Source organism: Rhinolophus sinicus, chromosome 17, assembly GCF_057876585.1.
Source record: "Rhinolophus sinicus isolate RSI-liver-muscle chromosome 17, RSI-T2T, whole genome shotgun sequence".
In the NCBI taxonomy this organism is placed as follows: domain Eukaryota; kingdom Metazoa; phylum Chordata; class Mammalia; order Chiroptera; family Rhinolophidae; genus Rhinolophus; species Rhinolophus sinicus.
This window is the reverse complement of record NC_142517.1, coordinates 112,567,311-112,586,129: the sequence shown is the minus strand read 5'-3', so window position 1 is coordinate 112,586,129 and position 18,819 is coordinate 112,567,311. Positions and strand designations below refer to the sequence as shown.

General features: G+C 43.3%; 1 protein-coding gene across 16 annotated transcripts in view; it reads left to right on the top strand.

The window, feature by feature from the left end:
• ERCC3 (ERCC excision repair 3, TFIIH core complex helicase subunit) overlaps positions 1-18,819 on the top strand; it is a 77,497-nt gene that overhangs the window by 12,972 nt on the left and 45,706 nt on the right. For all 16 annotated transcript variants that reach the window (XR_016019873.1, XR_016019865.1, XR_016019869.1 and 13 more), the window contains exons 10-12: positions 1,751-1,953; positions 9,197-9,293; positions 10,342-10,459. Coding sequence is in view for 5 of the 16 variants with exons in the window: in XM_088794606.1 (XP_088650732.1) it covers positions 1,751-1,953; positions 9,197-9,293; positions 10,342-10,459 (418 nt within the window). In the remaining 11 variants the exon portion in view is untranslated. The remainder of the gene's footprint in view (positions 1-1,750; positions 1,954-9,196; positions 9,294-10,341; positions 10,460-18,819) is intronic.

Below are 18,819 nucleotides of genomic sequence, written 5' to 3'. Positions count from 1 at the left end.
TATTAAATGTAGAGTTGTGTAGCTATCCCCACAACCCACTTTTAGGACATTTCCGTTATCCCAGAAGTGACCATTTGCAATGTGTCCCCACCTCTACTCCCGCCTAGCTAGCCTCTGATTTATTTTCTGTCTCTCTAAATTTGGAGCTTAGTGTTTTTGCTGTAATGACAATATTACTGCAAATATTGTATCTGTTTCTTGGGACCCTTGTGTCAGAGTTTTTCTAAAACTCGTTCACACTGTGGACTGACCCTGTAGTAGATGGTGACATCACTTTGGTGGGTCATGACCAGGATAGAATGGAATCTAACAGAATGCATGATATGTATTAAGGGTATATGTTATTTCCTAAAACTGTGTGTGTGAATGTTTAGTTTGTGACATAGAGTGATCCAAGATTGAAGGCCACTGCTCTGGCAGATATACTCTGCAGATGTGCACTTTCCTAGTCACGTCACGGGAAACTCTGTTTTCCAAAGTGACGGCACCAAGTAACACTGATCACTGGCGAGTGAGGTCGCTCCATCTCTATCTAGTACCTAATATTGAATTGTTTTCCTTTAATTTTTGTTAACCCCGTAAGTGTGAAATGGTATTCCTTTATGGTCTTAATTTGTATTTTCCTTTTTATTAATGACATTGAGAATTTTTTTTATATGTTTTTTGGCCATTTATGTTTCATAGTCTGTGAAATGCAGGATTTTAAAGATTTTACTGTGGAAAGAGAATTGCTTTGGTTATAAAGAAGTAGGAGTCATTACAGGATATGACCCAGAGGGAACCAGAAAATATTAACAGCAAAACTTAATGATTTGAGCTCAGCACCGAGTTTGGCATATAGTAATGGCAGATAATTCCACAGTGGTGGCAGCATGAAGAAATGGTTTGTGGTGATCACACAGAAGTGGCACTGGAGTCCGTTGGTGGAGGCTTTGTGGCCTATGCCAGTGCAAAGCTCCCAGAGGGCTCTTTATATGTGTACACAGCCTTGAGACCTTTAAAACTCATAACACTTCAGTATACTTCCCTGAGCTTCCTTTAGCTTGTCAGCAGCCCAAGCATAGAGCCTGGCACAGAGGAGGCCCTCTGGAGTGTTACTGCCATTCTGATTTGGATGCTGAGATTGTCTCAGATGTGACCAGTGGGGGGACTACCTTCAAGGTGGCTTCTATGTCCCATCCTTCTTTAAGCACTTCCTTGCTTTGTGGCCCAGCAAAATATTTCTGACTCATCTGGTACTTGCCCTGCCCTGGCCCTGGAATCAGCCATTTCTCCACGGAGCTTTTCAGTAGAGAATGTAATTTACACACCAGGATCTGGGTGCTAGGTGTGTTCGTTGCCAGGCTCACTCAACAGACAGAGCCAAGATGTGTGTGTGCAGTTCTGCATGCAGTGCTGTGTGTGGACTTGTGTGTGGGGTGTGATCTAAGTGGGAAGTATTGCTTGCATCACTGGTTGAGTTCTGGTTTCCCTCACTTGGAGCTGCTATGAAAATAATTCCCTGGATATCGATACATTTGAAAATCTTTGTGAACTGATTAACACGAAAGAGTGTACTGGTTCAGCATTAGGTACTAGGTTTGGTTTTGTGAGTGTGTGTGTGTTTGCAGTTATACTGAGATAATTCACATACCATTGGTTTTGTTTTAATTTGTTTTAAAGTTAATTTTGCTAAATGAATGGTCTTTCAGGAGTTTCTAATCAGGTGATGTTTAAACTTGCAAACTGATCCCCGGTTATTGTATCACAGGTTTGGTGCCCGATGTCTCCTGAGTTTTACAGGGAGTACGTGGCAATCAAAACCAAGAAGCGCATCTTGCTGTATACGATGAATCCCAACAAATTCAGAGCTTGCCAGTTTCTGATCAAGTTCCATGAAAGGAGGAACGACAAGATTATTGTCTTCGCTGATAACGTGTTTGCCCTGAAGGAGTACGCCATTCGGCTGAACAAGTAAGGGCGTAGAAGTTAGGTGTTGCTTCTAAAGCCAGTTTACCTCCCCATGTGAGAGTGTAGAAGGTGCCTGTTTTTTTCTCGAAGCTCTCAGGAACTTCCTAGGATCTACAGGTTCTGGTCCTGTGGCCCCCGTCCCAGAAACCAGGAAAGACAGAGGAGCAGGTGGTCGGAGTCAGGTTAGAGCATGTAGATACGGGAGCTTGGTCACCCTGAGCCCAGGGACTAGGGGCTAGAATCGTGCTGCTTTACAGCTGGGCTCCAAAGGTGGGCACGAGTTGTCATTGGGAGTGTCAGGCCAAATGAGCATTCTAGGTGGGCCAGGGACCAGGAAGGCAAGGCAGACTGGGTCAGCATCCAGGTGTGGCCTGGCGTTGAGAAAGAGCTTCTTAGGAAACACCCACCAGAGTCCTCGCCAGCCTGTAGCCCCACCAGGGTGAGGAGGAAGAGGACCAACCTTCCTGCTGCACTGACAGAGGGCTTCAGCTGCTGTGAGCAGAAGGCACGGCCCTCTGGAGACTGGCCTTCGTTCTTGTGGGGTAGGATGCAGAGGGAAGAATGCACTTAGACCACCTTCTCTTTAGCAAGCTGTGCTTTAATCCTCACCTCAGCGTATGAGGTCATTGTATTCCCATTTTATAGATGAGAAAACAGACACAGAAAAATTAAGTTTCTTAAATTTCTGATATTGCACCTTTTTTAATTTAGAAAAGATTCTATTTTTTTATCGGAGTATCATAGATTGTTATGAAAAACAGGAGTTCTTTGTACCTGTCTTCCCAGCCACAATTCCTGTTCCCCAGAGGCAGCCACTTTCAGCTCTTCTCTGTTTACCTTCATATTGCTAAGTAATAATTTATATAGCAATTTCTTGATTATTAATTATAGAAGCGACCTGTTAACTTCCTACTACGGCAGTTGAGAATTTAGCTCTTACATACACCATTCCTTTGACCCCTGTGTTCCCAAATACGTTTGGGGTTAAGTTAGTATTCAGTGTTACATTATTTTATGGTGTAAATATTGTTCAAACCAAGCATATAGTGTACTAGGGTTACATGTTCTTTTTTTGTAAACATTTGTTTTTTTCTGGAGTTAATAATTGCTTCATTATTGCTTTTGTTTGGTTTTCTCTCCACTTAATTACTCCTCTTCAGACCCTTCATGCAGCCATACACTCCCTCTCAGTAGGGTCAGACCTGTCCGCTAGTCTCTCAGTCCCTTTCTTCTTTGTTTCCCTGGTAGGATCCCTGCCGCACTTGGTCCTGCTCCGCTCTGGCCTGCTTGCTCCCTAGGACTAGAGATGCTGCCCAGCCATCATCGTTGGGCCCCCCTCTGTCATCGTCCTGTGAATCCCCTGTGCTCCCGCCCCTGTTTCTGTATCTCCCGTTTCCTCCTTTTTGGTCACTCATTTTGATGAGTGACTTGATTCGCCAGTAAATTCTGGAGAGAACTCATGTAGGAGGAAAATTTTTTAAGACTTTGCTTGCAGATGTCCTTATTCAGCATCACACTTGATCAGTAGTTTGGCTGGGCCTCCGAGTGTTACAGGGAGAGCTCGTTTCTCTCGGGACCCCAGTGCAGCTGCTGGGAAGCTGGCTGCCCTGCTGACTCCTCCCTCTCTGCATGTCATCGCTTGTGCCTGTGTGCTCCCCTCTCAGGAAGCTTTCAGAATCTTTGTTTTCTTTTTTGAGATTTCAAAACATTGTCTCCTAGTGTTGTCTTTTATTCCTCTTGTGGTGGGCTCTCGGTAGACCCCTTCAGTATGGAAACTCATGTGCTTCAGTCAAGAGTTTGTCTTTTCTTTGTTACTCATCTGCTGTTTTCTCTGGTCTCTCTTTTTTGAATCCCTGCTGGTAAGATATTATATCTTCTAAACAGCTTCTCCAAATTGATCTTTTTTCTCCTATTTTTTACCCTTTTGTCTTCCAACCCTTCTATTGAAGCTTTTGTGAATTTCCAAGTGTTCTTTATTGCTAACCGTTCTTGTTTCATGAGTACAGTGTCTTCTCTGGGTGGGGCGGCTGTTAAAGCTTTTAAAGCTTTCTTCTGTTCCCTACACAGTCTGTCTTTTTTTCAAATTTTTGTTTGTTTTGATTGTTTCACCTTCAGAGCCCTTTGGATTTTTGGTATCCCTTGGTTGTATTTTCTTGTTTAAGAGCCGGTCACTAGAAAGTCGATTGGCCTTCCTGCATAGCTTTGCGGGTTTGTGGACCTGTGCACCTCACCGTGGCATGACTGGGCAGGGACCTGGCAATTTGTTAAGAACTTGCCAAGTGCTAACTCTCTGGGTCTTTTCTCTTGTGGGGGACAGTTTCTCCAGACATGTATCTTCTGGTGTCCTGGCTATCAGCATGTGTGTGGGGGATCCCCTTCATCATGTGGTGCGGGGATCCCTTCATTCTTCAAGTGGTGGGGGATCCCCTTCATTCTTCTTGTGGTGGGGGGTCCCCTTCATTTTTCATGTGGTGGGGGAGGGTCCCCTTCATTCTTCACTTTCATTGCCTCTGCCCTTAGCAGTGCCTGAGAGCCCTAAGTACAGAGCTGCTCAGAGTCCAGGAAGTGAGCCTCTAGGTTTTTTCCAGGTGCAAGGAAGTACTCCTGGCTGCTATTCCTCATACACACATCTGCCAGTCCTCTGTCTGCAGCCTCCTCACCACGTTCCTTTAGAGGAAGCTGGTGACTAGTTCCCAAATGCTCTTGTGTGCTGCATAGAAGGTGCACTGGTTTCTGTTGGCCTTCCCTCCTGCCAGCTTTGGGCTCTGCTTTCTCTAGTCCCTAGCTCATTTACCATGCTTGCCTCCATCTGCTTCTTGACTTCCCTGGTGTTACTCCCCTATTCTGCTGTTACTTCTTCTCCTGTTATCTTTGCCCTTGTGGGTTTACGTCTTTTTCACACTTTATTTATTTATTTTGACATTAAATATTACATTAATTTCAGGTGCACAGCATAGTGGTTAGACATTTGTATAATTTAATAAGTGATCTAGTATCCACCTGGCACTGTACATAGTTATTACCATATTACTGGCTGTATTCTCCATGTTTTAGTTACAGCCCCATGACTGTTTTGTAACTACCAATTTTGTAACTACTTCTTAATCACTTCACCTTTTTCACCCTGTCCCCCAACCCCTTCCCATCTATCACCCCAACAAATCTAGTACCCATCTGACCCCATACATAGTTATTACAACATTATTGACTGTATTTCTTATGCTGTATTTTACATCCCCATGACTACTGTGTAACAGCCAATCTGCACTTCTTAATCCCGTCCCCTTTGTCACTCACCCCCAACCCCTCTCCAGTCTGAAAACTATCAAAATGTTCTCTGTATCTATGAGTTTGTTTCTGTTTTGGTTTTTGTTCTTTAGATTCTGCATATAAGCGAAATCACATTGCATCTGTCTTTGTCTGTCTGACACACTCCACTCAGCACAACACCTTCCCCCCAGGTCCATCCATGCCGCCGCAGATGGCAAGAGCCCATTCCCATCTATGGCCGAGCAGTATTCCATTGTACGTGTGTACCACTTACTCATTATCCGTTCTTCTATTGACAGACACCCAGGCTGCCTCCACATCTTGGCCATTCTAAACAATCCTGCAATGAACATATGGATGCACATGTCCCCTCAAAATAGCACTTTGGGTTTCTTCAGATAAATACCCAGAAGTGGGATTACCAGGTCCTTCTTTGTCTCTTGTTATAGTTTTTGATTTAAAGTCTATTTTGTCTGGTATAAGCATTACTACCTCAGCTGTTGTTTCCATTTTCATGAACTATCTTTTTCCCATCCTGTCTGGTAGATTGCTTGTCTCCATTTTGGTTAGCTCTTTTTCTGGAGCTCTGTTTTGTTCTTTTATTTGGGACATGTTTCTCTGTCTCCCCATTTTGGCTGCCTCCTGTGTTTGTTTCTATGTATTAGATAAATCTGCTATGTCTCCCAGTGTTGGCAAGGTGGCCTTATGTAGTAGGTGTCCTTTGGGGCCCAGTGGCACAGTCTTTCTTGTCACCAGAGCCGAGTACTCCGTGTGTGTCCCTTGTATGGGTTTTGTGTGCCCTCCTATTGTAGTTGTGCCTTGCTCACTGTTCGTACGTCAGTGGGAGGGATTGGCCCTCAGGCTGATTGGTTGTGAGGACTAGCCGTGACTACAGTGGAGCAGCTGTAGTGCAAGGGCTGACTACAGGTAGAGCAGGGTTCACTTTAGCAGGGTGCTGGTGCCTGCGCCGTTTGCTCTTTGGGTGTTTCATTGTTGGATGCGGCCAGGTGATTCTCTGGCTTATTCTGAAGGTTGCCACCAGTGTGCCAGCCCGGGAGACTCCTGGGAGCAACCTGCTGCAGGCCAAGTTTAGCAGCAGTCTGTGCCCTGCCTGAGGCCACCTGGTATGAGCCACATAGCAACCCGCAGATGGCCACTGCCCACACTGGGCATAGAGGTGCCTCGAGAGCCTAATCTGAGAAGCAAGTCTGCCTGTTGCTAGTGCCCGGCTTAGGGCTGCTCACCACAGGTATGGGTCATGCTGAAGCCAGATGCTGCTTGTTTGGGTTTTGCGAACCTTTGAGAGATTTTTAGGAAAGTTAGCAGCATGAGCTAAAACAGATTGTACGGAAAAGCCACTGGAAGTGGCATGGGCTGCCCAAAAGTTGGGTGGAGTGGGGTCTCCTGGAATCACTAGGGCAGGACAGATGAAAGGTGATAGCCAGTTTAATGGAGACTCAGATATGGGGTCTGCCTGCATCTGCATACCGGGAGAGGAGAGGGCTGAACAAAAAAACAATGACTCCTGCCATCTCTTCCATCTTAAAGAAAGCTTCCCCTTTAGCCCTCACTAAAGCCAGGTTGTTCAGTTCCTTCCCGTGTGTCCTTGTCACCTTTTGAGCTACTGCCCCAGCATTGTAGTTCGGAGTGAGTGAGTCCGTCAGCAAGTAAGTTTGTACACGGGCCCTTTAAGAGGTGGGCCTGGGACTCCAGCTGCCCTCTGTCTCACTCAGCCACAATATCCACTGGTTTTCACAGTGAGAAGTGTGGGGACTTTTCTTCCGAGCACTGGAACCCTGGGCTAGGGAGCCTGGTATGTGGTGGGAACCCTTCTCTTTTCTGGGGGGAACCTCCACAGCTGAGACATCCATACCGATTTTTAATGGTGACATGCGGGTGTGGGACCAGACTGTTCTGTGTCTCTGCCCCTCCTCCCAGTCTTGAGGTGGTTTCTTCTGTATGTCTGTAATTGTAGTGCTTTGGTTCAGCTAGACTTCAGGTGATTCTAAGTGATGGTTGTTCTGTAATTCCGTTGTAATTGATGTCCTGATAGGAGGTGAGCACAGCGTGGACCTACTCTGCAATCTTGACTGGAAATGGATTTGTGTCTTTTCAGTCCTTTACTGCCACATTAGTGTCAATTCGAGAGGGCAATAAGACAGTGCGTATATTTACTCTGTCATATTCCCTCCTTAGCACCCTCACTGCACCCCCGATTTTAGTACTCTGTCCAGATTCTTCCTGGAGCCTTCTTCCTCAGGTTTCGTCCCCACACCTACATTTGAACACACCTGAGGCTTGTCCCTTGGTTTTAGCCTCCTGAGTATCTGCCTGGTCAGGGACACCGATTTTACCAGCATTGTGGAATCTGAGCCTGTCTGGCATAGTGAAGGGCAGCAGGTCGTGGCAGTCTCATGGATGCCGGAAAGATCATTACAGCTTTTACTTACCTTTGTTTTGTGTACCTCTGGCCTATAAATGTAAGAAGTGTTCTTCTCTGTCTTGTTTTCTTGCTTTAAAATGATCCTGTGGATCCTGTGCAGCAGGGAGTCTCTGAGCTTGGGGTTCCTCCCTGTCTTAATAAGAAGGAATAGGTGTCACTCAAGTACTTCACAGGAGGGCCTGTTAGGTGATGTGGTATGTAAGGCAGTGGCTGGGACACCTACTTTGGAGTCGGACATGCTGGGTGTGACTCCCAGCAACTCCTCTTAGCTATGTGACCTCGAGAGTAGTGTTCACCTGTCTCAGCCTCCTCTTGCTCTGTCAGGTGCACTTTCCACCACCCACCTCAGAAGATCCATGTGCCTATCATCTAGTAGGTGTTCAACAGATGTTAGGTGCTCTTCTGAAGAATGGTTCGTCTTCTGTTTCATTTCCTGTGTGGGAAACCTTCAGAAACTGAGGGCTCTGTTGTGTTCTCCTGATGATGGGGGGGAGAAAAAAACACCTAAAAACCTGGATATCGAGAGACAGGCTCTTCTGAAGAGTGGAGTTTCCCAACCTTTTTCATAGCATAAGACACATAGAAAATAATAAGATTAGTGTGGTGTCCTGAACACTCGTGTAATAGGCTTGCAGTGGTTGGGGTGACTGAGGAGGACATCAGCCTTTTGTGTCCAGCTATCCCAAGGTCCTGCCCAACTTCCCCACAGGCAATGGGTTTGCTATTTCAGGTACATCCGTTAGCAGTTTCTGGCACACTGGTGGGAAGCGTAGTGTGGAGGATCAAAACTTGAGCCTTCTGATCCTTCCCTGGACACTGTTTGGTGTGGATGGGACCTGTAGACCTGATAGCTGTTCTCTTCATTGTCATCGTCATAATCACTGTTATCACCCCTGAGAAGTTACAGAAACCAGGTCATTCCATGAATGGCAGAAGAATGGCATTGCCAGGTGCCAAGAGGTGATGACCAGTGAGGCCATCAGATAGGGTTGTGCCCTTTGGCAGAGAGCTGGGAATTAAAGAGTTGTGAACTTAGTGTTATAGGAGGTCAGTGGGGAAAAGTTTGTTCCTTTGTACTCCTGCCTTGAGGAATGCCTGTGTCATTAGGAAACAGTTGCTTCCAAACTTGTTTGCAAATAATATTGCCTTTGCCACTCCCATTGGGCTTCATGAAATCTGGAGGATTCTCTTTTTATAGATGCTGAGCTTAGAGCTAAAGGCGTTGAAGCAGGAAAGAGCACAGTCCAAAAACAAAAATGTAAAGAAGGGAATCCCAAAGGGAATGGTAATTTGAACCTCAGCTCAGTGGGGAGGGGATGAAGTGTGTGTGTGTGTGCGTCTGTGTGTGTGTGTTGGAAGAGGGGTTGGGAGGGCGTATTGCCACTCATTTTTATGGGTCTCCTGATATTCTTGCACAGTAGGGGACTTCCTGGGAGAGAGAACTTTGTAGGAGCTCTTTTTCCCCGATGTGTTTTTCAGGATGATCGAGAAATGATACTTTGGTCTTCCTAATACAGCTTTGTTCTTCTCTAGACCCTATATCTATGGTCCTACCTCCCAGGGAGAAAGGATGCAGATTCTGCAGAATTTCAAGCACAATCCCAAAATCAACACCATCTTCATATCTAAGGTCCGTGTGGCATGCAGGGTGGTGGTGAGTTACCAACAACCCCAGGATCTGGGAGACACTGGATAATTTCTGGGCAGTGAATTGGTGTTTGTTGAAGGAGCATCATGTGTCAGTTTACATTTTCACATGTTCAGTATCTGGGGAATGGAACAAGCAGATTTAGGGTTTTATGTATTATGCATAATCTATAAAGTCCTTTTGCTTGACTAAAGTTTTTCCCACCTCTTTTTGGCGTACAGGAAGTTTAAGTTGTATTTACTTTATAAAAAGGATAAAAGTTCATTACCTACTTTGGCAGAAGTAGGTATTTGGATGAGGTTCTTTTTGTGGAGCTGGGAGATTCCTGTGGGTCATGGGCAGCCTTTGCCCAGGCTCCCGGTGAGCCTTGGTGGTGGTGAAGCTAAGCACAGTGCAAACTTGTATGCGGCCAGCTTGGTGATGGTTCTAATTTGCAATTAGAAGCTGTGGCCCAACTGTTTAGAATAGTCATTCAGATTAAAACAGACCCAGAGTCCAAAAGAAATGAGGTTTACCTCAGGTAATCATGGCTGTGTCTATCAGCACCAAACTTTGACGTCTGTGGGGGAACCTAGATGGTTGGAGCCCCCAAGCTGAGGCAGCTTCCCAGTCAGAATCCAACCCAGTGCAGGCAGTGGCCCCCACTAGGTCATGTGTCTGACATGTGCTGCTGGTCTCCAGTTAATAGTGTGGATGGTTTTCTGCAGTCCTAATTCTATAGCAAAAAGTAAGAATCACTGACAGAGCCTCTGTTGATAGGGTCCTCTTGTCTTTGGGCCCCTAGCCACACTGGAAATGTGGCTGAGACAGATGGTGGTGACTGTGGCTCCTGACAGCTTTAGGGCAGCTCTCAGGAGAATTCACACTTTGGAGGCCTCCTGCCTCCAAAAGACCATGGTACAGAGAGAAGAGGATGGTGATTGTTTTTCTAAATTGAAATTTGAAATTTGAGGCCAGTTGAATGAATTTTTTTTCTTTTTGTCTCATATGTAAAAACCTTCCCAGACACATAGCTGCTTCATTTCTATAGGTGGGTGATACATCATTTGATCTCCCAGAAGCAAATGTTCTCATTCAGATCTCATCTCATGGTGGCTCCCGGCGACAGGAGGCTCAGAGGCTAGGGCGAGTGCTCCGAGCCAAAAAAGGTAAAGACGGTCTTCCCCGTTTTGTTCCAGGAGGTCTCTCCTTTTGGTCCACCTCAGACAGGAAGAGGGTAGGGAAAAACTGCTTGTGCATTCATGACGGCAAGCTTGAGCTCCTGGGCTAGGTATACTCTCGGGGAGGGGGTCCCAAAGCAAGGACCGAGGTCTCCTGGGCCCTTGTTATTTCTCATGCCTTGGGGGTGACTATGTGGGTGTTTTCCATGGCAGCCGCCTGGAACTCACATGGATATTCTCTAAGATGAGCACGAGTGTTGGTAGACAGTAAGATGAGCACGAGTGTTGGTAGACAGTAAGAGGAGCCTGGATAGCAGTGCTTAGTGATGGGGACCTAGAAGGGAGAAAGCAGAGCTGGGCCTCCAGTGGAAGGGTGAGACCTGGAAGCCTGGAAGCTGTCCCCTGGACCTCCAGTTAGGAGTAAGGGGAGGGCCTGCTAGGAACAGTTTGGGCAAGCACAGGTGTATACCTCCCTTCTCACTTGTGAAATGTGGTGCCCTGAGTTATAGCTTGCAACGGGGCATCACAGGCCCAGTGAATGAGGAAGCAAAAGGCATGAATTCTCTGCTTCTTAACTGTGGTAAAGAGCTCAGACCTCAATTGTGGGCATGGCAGATACTGACATGGTTGCTAAGATATGACATCCTCCTGGGACACAGGCCCTCTCCTCAAGGCACATTGTACTGAAGCTGTCAAAAATCAGTGACAAAGAAAGAATCCTCAAGGCAGCCAGGGAAAAGAAGACGGTAACCTACAAAGGAAAGCCCATTAGATTATTATCAGATTTTTCAGCAGAAACTCTACAAGCCAGGAGGGAGTGGAAACAAATATTTAAACTATTGAAAGAGAAATTATGAGCCAAGAATAATATATCCAGCAAAGATATCCTTTAGATATGAAGGAAGAATAAAGACCTTTCCAGACATACAGAAGCTGAGGGAATTTTCTAACACACGACCTGCACTACAAGAAATACTGAAGGAGCCTATTGGACCAGCAACAATAGGGATAATTTGTAGCAACCAAAACAAAGGGGGGAGAGTAAAGGCCTGAACCGGAATATGGGAATGGAAAAAGGTAAGAATGCTGAACAAAACGGAATATTCTAAATATGAAACTTTCTTTTTCATAAATATCATGGTAACCACTCAAAAAAACTCCAGAACTGAAATATGTAACGTAATAAAAGAAGAAACAGAGGGAAAAATCATAGAATACGACCTCACAGAAATAATAGACAACAACAAAAAGGCAAAGAAACAATGGACACACAGTGTTACCAGGAAACTAATGGTAGAATAATAGGAAATCCTCACATAACAATAATCACCCTAAATGTCAATGGACTGAACTCACAAATAAAAAGGCACAGAGTAGCAGATTGGATCAAAAAACTAAACCCAACCATATGCTGCCTCCAAGAGACACATCTCAGCTACAAGGACAAACATAAACTCAAAGTGAAATGGTGGAAATTGACACTCCAAGCAAACGGTATCCGGAGAAAATCAGGTGTAGCCTAACTGATATCAGATGAAATAGACTTCAGGGTGAAAAAGGTAACAAGAGGCAAAGATGGACATTTCATAATGGTAAATGGGACTATACAACAAGAAGACATAAGAGTCAGCAATATTTATGGCCCCAATCAGGGAGCATCGAAATATACCAAGCAACTACTAACAGAACTAAAGGGAGAAATTGACCAAAACACAGTTATACTAGGGGACCTAAATGCGTCATTGACAGTTATGGATAGATCAAACAGAAAAGAAAGAAACAGCAGCTCTAAATGACACATTCGATGAAATGTCATTTATAGAGCACTTCATCCTAGAACGTCAGACTACATATTTTTTTTTTTTTTTAATTTTATTTTATTAAATTTATTGGGGTGACAATTGTTAGTAAAATTACATAGATTTCAGGTGTACAATTCTGTATTACATCATCTATAAATCCCATTGTGTGTTCATCACCCAGAGTCAGTTCTCCTTCCATCACCATATATTCGATCCCCCTTACCCTCATCTCCCACCCCCCACCCCCCGACCCCTTACCCTCTGGCAACCACTAAACTATTGTCTGTGTCTGACTTTCTGTTTCTCATTTGTTTGTCTTGTTCTTTTGTTGTTTTTGGTTTATATACCACATATCAGTGAAATCACATGGTTCTCTGCTTTTTCTGTCAGACTTGTTTCGCTCAGCATTACTCTCTCAAGGTCCATCCATGTTGTCACAAATGTTCCTATATCATCTTTTCTTACTGCCGAATAGTATTCCATTGTGTATATATACCACAACTTCTTTATCCATTCATCTATCGAAGGACATTTTGGTTGTTTCCATGTCTTGGCCACCGTAAACAAAGCTGCAATGAACATTGGAGCACATGTGTCTTTATGTATAAATGTTTTCAGATTTTTTGGGTAGATACCCAGGAGAGGGATTGCTGGGTCATATGGCAATTCTATTCGTAATTCTTTGAGGAACCTCCACACTGCCTTCCATAATGGCTGCACCAGTCTGCATTGCCACCAACAGTGTATGAGGGTTCCTTTTTCTCCACAGCCTCTCCAACATTTGTTATTATTTGTCTTGTTGATGATAGCCATTCTGACTGGGGTGAGGTGATATCTCATTGTGGTTTTGATTTGCATTTCTCTGATGATTAGTGATGTTGAGCATTTTTTGATATGTCTATTTGCCATTTGTATGTCCTCTTTGGAGAAATGTCTCTTCAGGTCCTCTGCCCATTTTTCAATTGGGTTGTTTGTTTTTTTGTTGTTGAATTGCATGAGTTCCTTGTATATTCCGGATATTAGCCCCTTGTCGGAGGCACTGTTTGCAAAAATCTTCTCCCATTCAGTTGGTGGCCTCTTTATTTTGTCAATGGCTTCTTTTGCTGTGCAGAAGCTTCTAAGTTTCATATAGTCCCATTCGTTTATTTTAGCTTTTACTTCCATTGCCTTTGGAGTCAAGTTCATAAAATGCTCTTTGAACCCAAGGTCCATAAGTTTAGTACTTATGTTTTCTTCTATGCAGTTTATTGTGTCAGGTCTTATGCTTAAGTCTTTGATCCATTTTGAATCAACTTTGGTACATGGTGACAAATAGCAGTCCAGTTTCATTCTTTTGCATGTGGCTATCCAATTCTCACAGCACCATTTATTGAAGAGGCTGTCTTTGCTCCATTGTATGTTTTTAGCTTCTTTGTCAAAAATTATCTGTCCATATTTATGTGGTTTTATTTCTGGGTTCTCAATTCTATTCCATTGGTCTATGTGTCTGGTTTTCTGCCAATACCATGCTGTTTTGATTATTGTAGGCCTGTAGTTCAAGCCAAAGTCAGGAAGTGTGATACCTCCATTATAGTTCTTTTTCCTTAAGATTGCTTTGGCTATTCGGGGTCTTTTGTGGTTCCAAACAAATCTGATGATTTTTTGTTCTATTTCTTTAAAATATGCCATTGGGATTTTGATGGGGATTGCATTGAATCTGTATATTGCTTTGGGTAATATGGCCATTTTAACTATGTTGATTCTTCCAATCCATGAGCACGGAATGTCTTTCCATTTCTTTGTGTCTTCTTCAATTTCTTTCTAAAATGTCTTATAGTTTTCAGCATATAGGTCTTTCACATCCTTGGTTAAGTTTATTCCTAGGTATTTTATTCTTTTTGTTGCAATTGCAAAAGGAATTGTTTTTTGTATTTCTTTTTCTGAGCTTTCATTGTTAGTATATAGGAAGGCAATGGACTTTTGTGCGTTGATTTTGTAGCCAGTAACTTTACTGTATTCGTTGATTGTTTCTAATAGCTTTTTGGTGGAGTCTTTAGGGTTTTCTATATATAGCATCATGTCATCTGCAAAGAGTGATAATTTAACTTCTTCTTTCCCAATTTGGATGCCTTTTATTTCTTTCTCTTGCCTGATTGCTCTGGCAAGGACTTCCAACACTATGTTGAAAAGCAGAGGTGATAGGGACATCCCTGTCGTGTTCCTGAACGTAGAGCAAAGGGCTTCAGTTTTTCTCCATTAATTATGAGATTAGCAGAGGGCTTGTCATATATGGCCTTTATTATGTTAAGGTATTTTCCTTCTATACCCATTTTATTAAGTGTTTTAATCATAAATGGATGTTGTATCTTGTCAAATGCTTTTTCTGCATCAATTGATATAATCATATGATTTTTGTCCTTTATTTTGTTTGTGTGATGTATCACATTGATGGATTTGCGGATGTTGAACCATCCTTGTGTCCCGGGGATGAACCCCACTTGTTCGTGATGAATAATCTTTTTAATGCCTTGTTGTATTCGATTTGCTAGAATTTTATTTAGGATTTTTGCATCGGTATTCATCAGAGATATTGGTCTGTAGTTTTCTTTTTTTGTGCTGTCCTTACCAGGTTTTGGTATCAGGGTGATGTTGGCCTCATAGAATGAGTTAGGGAGTACTGCCTCTTCTTCAATTTTTTGGAACAGTTGGTGCAGAATTGGTATTAGATCCTCTTTGAAGGTTTGGTAGAATTCACTAGTGAAGCCATCTGGTCCCGGACTTTTGCTTTTGGGAAGGTTTTCGATGACTGATTCAATTTCGTTACTGGTGATCAGTCTGTTTAGATTTTCCAGTTCTTCATTGTTCAGCCTTGGAAGGCTATATGTTTCTAAGAACTTGTCCATTTCTTCTAGGTTGTTGAATTTGGTGGCATATAGTCCTTCATAGTACTCTTGGATGATCCTTTGTATTTCTGTAGTGTCCGTGATAACTTCCCCTTTTACGTTTCTGATTTTGTTAATCAGTGTCTTCTCTCTTTTTATCTTAGTAAGTCTAGCCAAGGGTTTGTCAATTTTGTTAATCTTCTCAAAGAACCAGCTCTTTGTCACATTAGTTTTTTCTATTGTCTTTTTGTTCTCTATTTCATTTAGTTCTGCTCTAATTTTTATTATTTCCTTTCTTCTGCTGACCTTGGGTTTTACTTGTTCTTCTTTTTCTAGTTCTTTAAGGTGTAACATGAGGTTATTTATTTGGGAGTTTTCTTGTTTCTTGAGATAGGCCTGTAATGAGATAAATTTCCCTCTTAAAACTGCTTTCGCTGCATCCCAAAAATTTTGGTAGGATGTATTTTCATTGTCATTTGTTTCTATTTATCTTTTGATCTCTCCTCTAATTTCTTCTTTGACCCAGTCCTTCTTTAAAAGTATGTTGTCTAATCTCCATGTATTTGTGTTTTTTCCCGCTTTCTTTTTACAGTTGATATCCAATTTCAAAGCCTTGTGATCAGAGGATATGCATGGTATGATTTCAATCTTCTTAAATTTGTTGAGACTGATTTTATGTCCCAATATATGGTCTATCCTTGAGAATGTTCCATGTACACTAGAAAAGAATGTATAGTCTGATGTTTTAGGATGAAGTGCTCTATAAATGTCAATTATGTCCATTTCATCTAATGTGTCATTTAGGGCTACTATTTCGTTATTTATTTTCTGTTTGGATGATCTATCCATAGCTGTCAATGATGTATTTAAGTCCCCTAGTATAATTGTGTTTTGGTCAATTTCTCCCTTTAGTTCTAGTATTAGTTGCTTGGTGTATTTCGGTGCTCCCTGATTGGGAGCATAAATATTGATGACTGTTATGTCTTCTTGTTGTACTGTCCCCTTCACCATTATGAAATGTCCATCTTTATCTCTTGTTATCTTTTTCACCTTGAAGTCTGTTTCATCTGATATCATTATGGCTACACCTGATTTTCTCTGGGTACCATTTGCTTGGAATGTCAATTTCCACCCTTTCACTTTGAGTCTATGCTTGTCCTTGTAGCTGACATGTGTCTCTTGGAGACAGCATACGGTTGGGTTTAGTTTTTTGATCCAGTCTGTTACTCTGTGCCTTTTTATTGGTGAGTTCAGTCCATTTACATTTAGGGTGATTATTGATATGTGAGGATTTCCTGTCATTCTATCTTTAGTTTACTGGTAAGGCTGTGTCTCCATTGTTTCTTTGCCTTTTTGTTGTTGTCTGTTATTTCTGTGTGGTGGTATTCTATGATGTTTCCCTCTGTTTCTTCTTTTATTTCAGTATATATTTCACTTCTGGATTTATTTTGAGTGGTTACCCTTAAATTTATGTAAAAGAAAGTTTGATAATTAGAGTATTCCATTTTCTTTAGCACGCTTACTTTCTCCATTCCCATATTCCGGTTTAGGCCTTTACTCTCCCCCTTTTTGAGTTTTGGTTGCCACAAATTGTCCCTGTTGATGGTGGTCGAATAGCCTCCTTTAGTATTTCTTGTAGTGCAGGTCGTGTATTAGAAAATTCCCTCAGCTTCTGTATGTCTGGAAAGGTCTTTATTCCTCCTTCATATCTAAAGGATATCTTTGCTGGATATATTATTCTTGGCTCATGATTTCTCTCTTTCAATAGTTTGAATATTTGTTTCCACTCCCTCCTGGCTTGTAGAGTTTCTGATGAAAAATCTGATGATAATCTAATGGGCTTTCCTTTGTAAGTTACCGTCTTCTTTTCCCTGGCTGCCTTGAGGATTCTTTGTTTGTCGTTGATTTTAGACAGCTTCAATACAATGTGCCTTGGAGAAGGCCTGTTGGGATTGAGGTAACTAGGTGTTCTATTTGCTTCTTGGATTCGAGGGTCCAGTTCTGTCCACAAATTTGGGAAGTTCTCATCGACGATTTGTTTGAATATATTCTCTGTTCCCTTCTCTCTTTCTTCTCCTTCTGGTATGCCCATTATTCCTATATTGTTCTTTCTGATGGAGTCAGAAAGTCTTGTAGAGTTCTTTCATTTCTTTTAAGTCTCAAGTCTCTTCTTCGATCTGTGTCATTTCCAGGTTTCTATCTTCGATGTCACTGATTCTTTCCTCCATCTGGTCAACTCTACTACCTAAGCTGGTTATTTCATTCTTAATTTCTTATATTGAGTTCTTAATCTCCAGAAATTCTCTTTGGTTCTTTTTTAAAATTTCAATCTCTTTCGTAAAATGCTCATGCTGTTCTTTGATTGAGTTTCTGAGTTCATTTAACTGCCTATCTGTGTTTTCTTGTATCTCGTTGAGTTTTTTCAGAACTGCAATCTTGAATTCTCTGTCACTTAAGTCACATATTCTGTATCTTTAAGTGCCTTCTCTGGAGACTTTTCACTTTCTTTCTGAGGTGTCTTGTTGCCTTGGTTATTCATGGCGATTACTGGTTTACTATTTCTCTTCCTAGACATCTACAGGAGTGACTTCTGCAACAGGTTGATAGGAAGAGGTCTTTCTTTTGTTTTCCAGTACTTGTTGGTAGAATGTCTTATTATTTCTCCAACTGCAATTTATTTTTCTTGTCCCACACGGTAGTGCTGTTTTCTCTGCACTATTCCTGCTTCTCACACAATGGGGGGATTCCCTGGGAGACGGGCTTCTCCTCTGTTAATAGTTCGTCTAGGTCACAGGGCACAGTGTCCCAGTGGGTATGCGGAGAGCTTTTGATGTTCCAAAGCTCTTCCAGCTCCTGATTCAGAGCCCGTATGTTTCAGCAGTTCTGTTTACTCCTGCAGGGATCCACCCAGATAGGTGGGGTCAGAGCAATGGCAGAGCAGTTGTGAGAGGTGGCCCAGAGCAATGGCAGTGACCACCACCACAGCCGGTCCTGCTTCCACGGCTCCCTCCCCTTTGCCGGAACTAGTTGGGCTGTGAATTTGTGTCTGCGGCCCACAGTTCTCAAAACAGCAGATTTTCTGTTGTTTTGATCTGACACGGCTACTGTTTCGCTTCTAGCACCGGGCAGGTGGGGGCGGGGCGAGCTCTGGGAGGGGTCGGAGGGGGCGGCTAGTCTCAGTGCCTAAGGCTCCGTTCTCTGCTCGGCAGTGCGGGCTTAAAGCACCGTTTTCAGCCTTTTTCCCTCAGTCTTTTCTCCGAGGTCTCTGCTGTGAGCGTTGGGTTCAGCCATGGTATATGCTGTCCCCTCAGCCCTGTGGGCCACAAGCGGAGCTCTAGCAGTCCGAGTTCTTCCCTCACTCACAGCTGCGGTAGTTCCGGGAAGCAGCGAGCTCGGCGCACTGAGCTGGGTCTGCGTCCTGCGCCCGCGCGGCTCCGTCTCCGCGCACGTCTCCCTTTCCTCCTCCCTCCACTCGCGCGAATCTCCCACCTGTAGGTGATTTCAGTCGGTAGTGGGCCTCTTCGTCTTGCCTGTCTGTTGTGCAGGGAGTCCTTTGTGGAGTTTTTGTTGTTCGATTCGTTGTAAATTCCAGGGGAGCTTTACAGAGGCTCACCTCACGCCGCCATTTTTCGCAAGCAGTCCAGACTACATATTTTTTTCTAGTGTACATGGAACATTCTCAAGG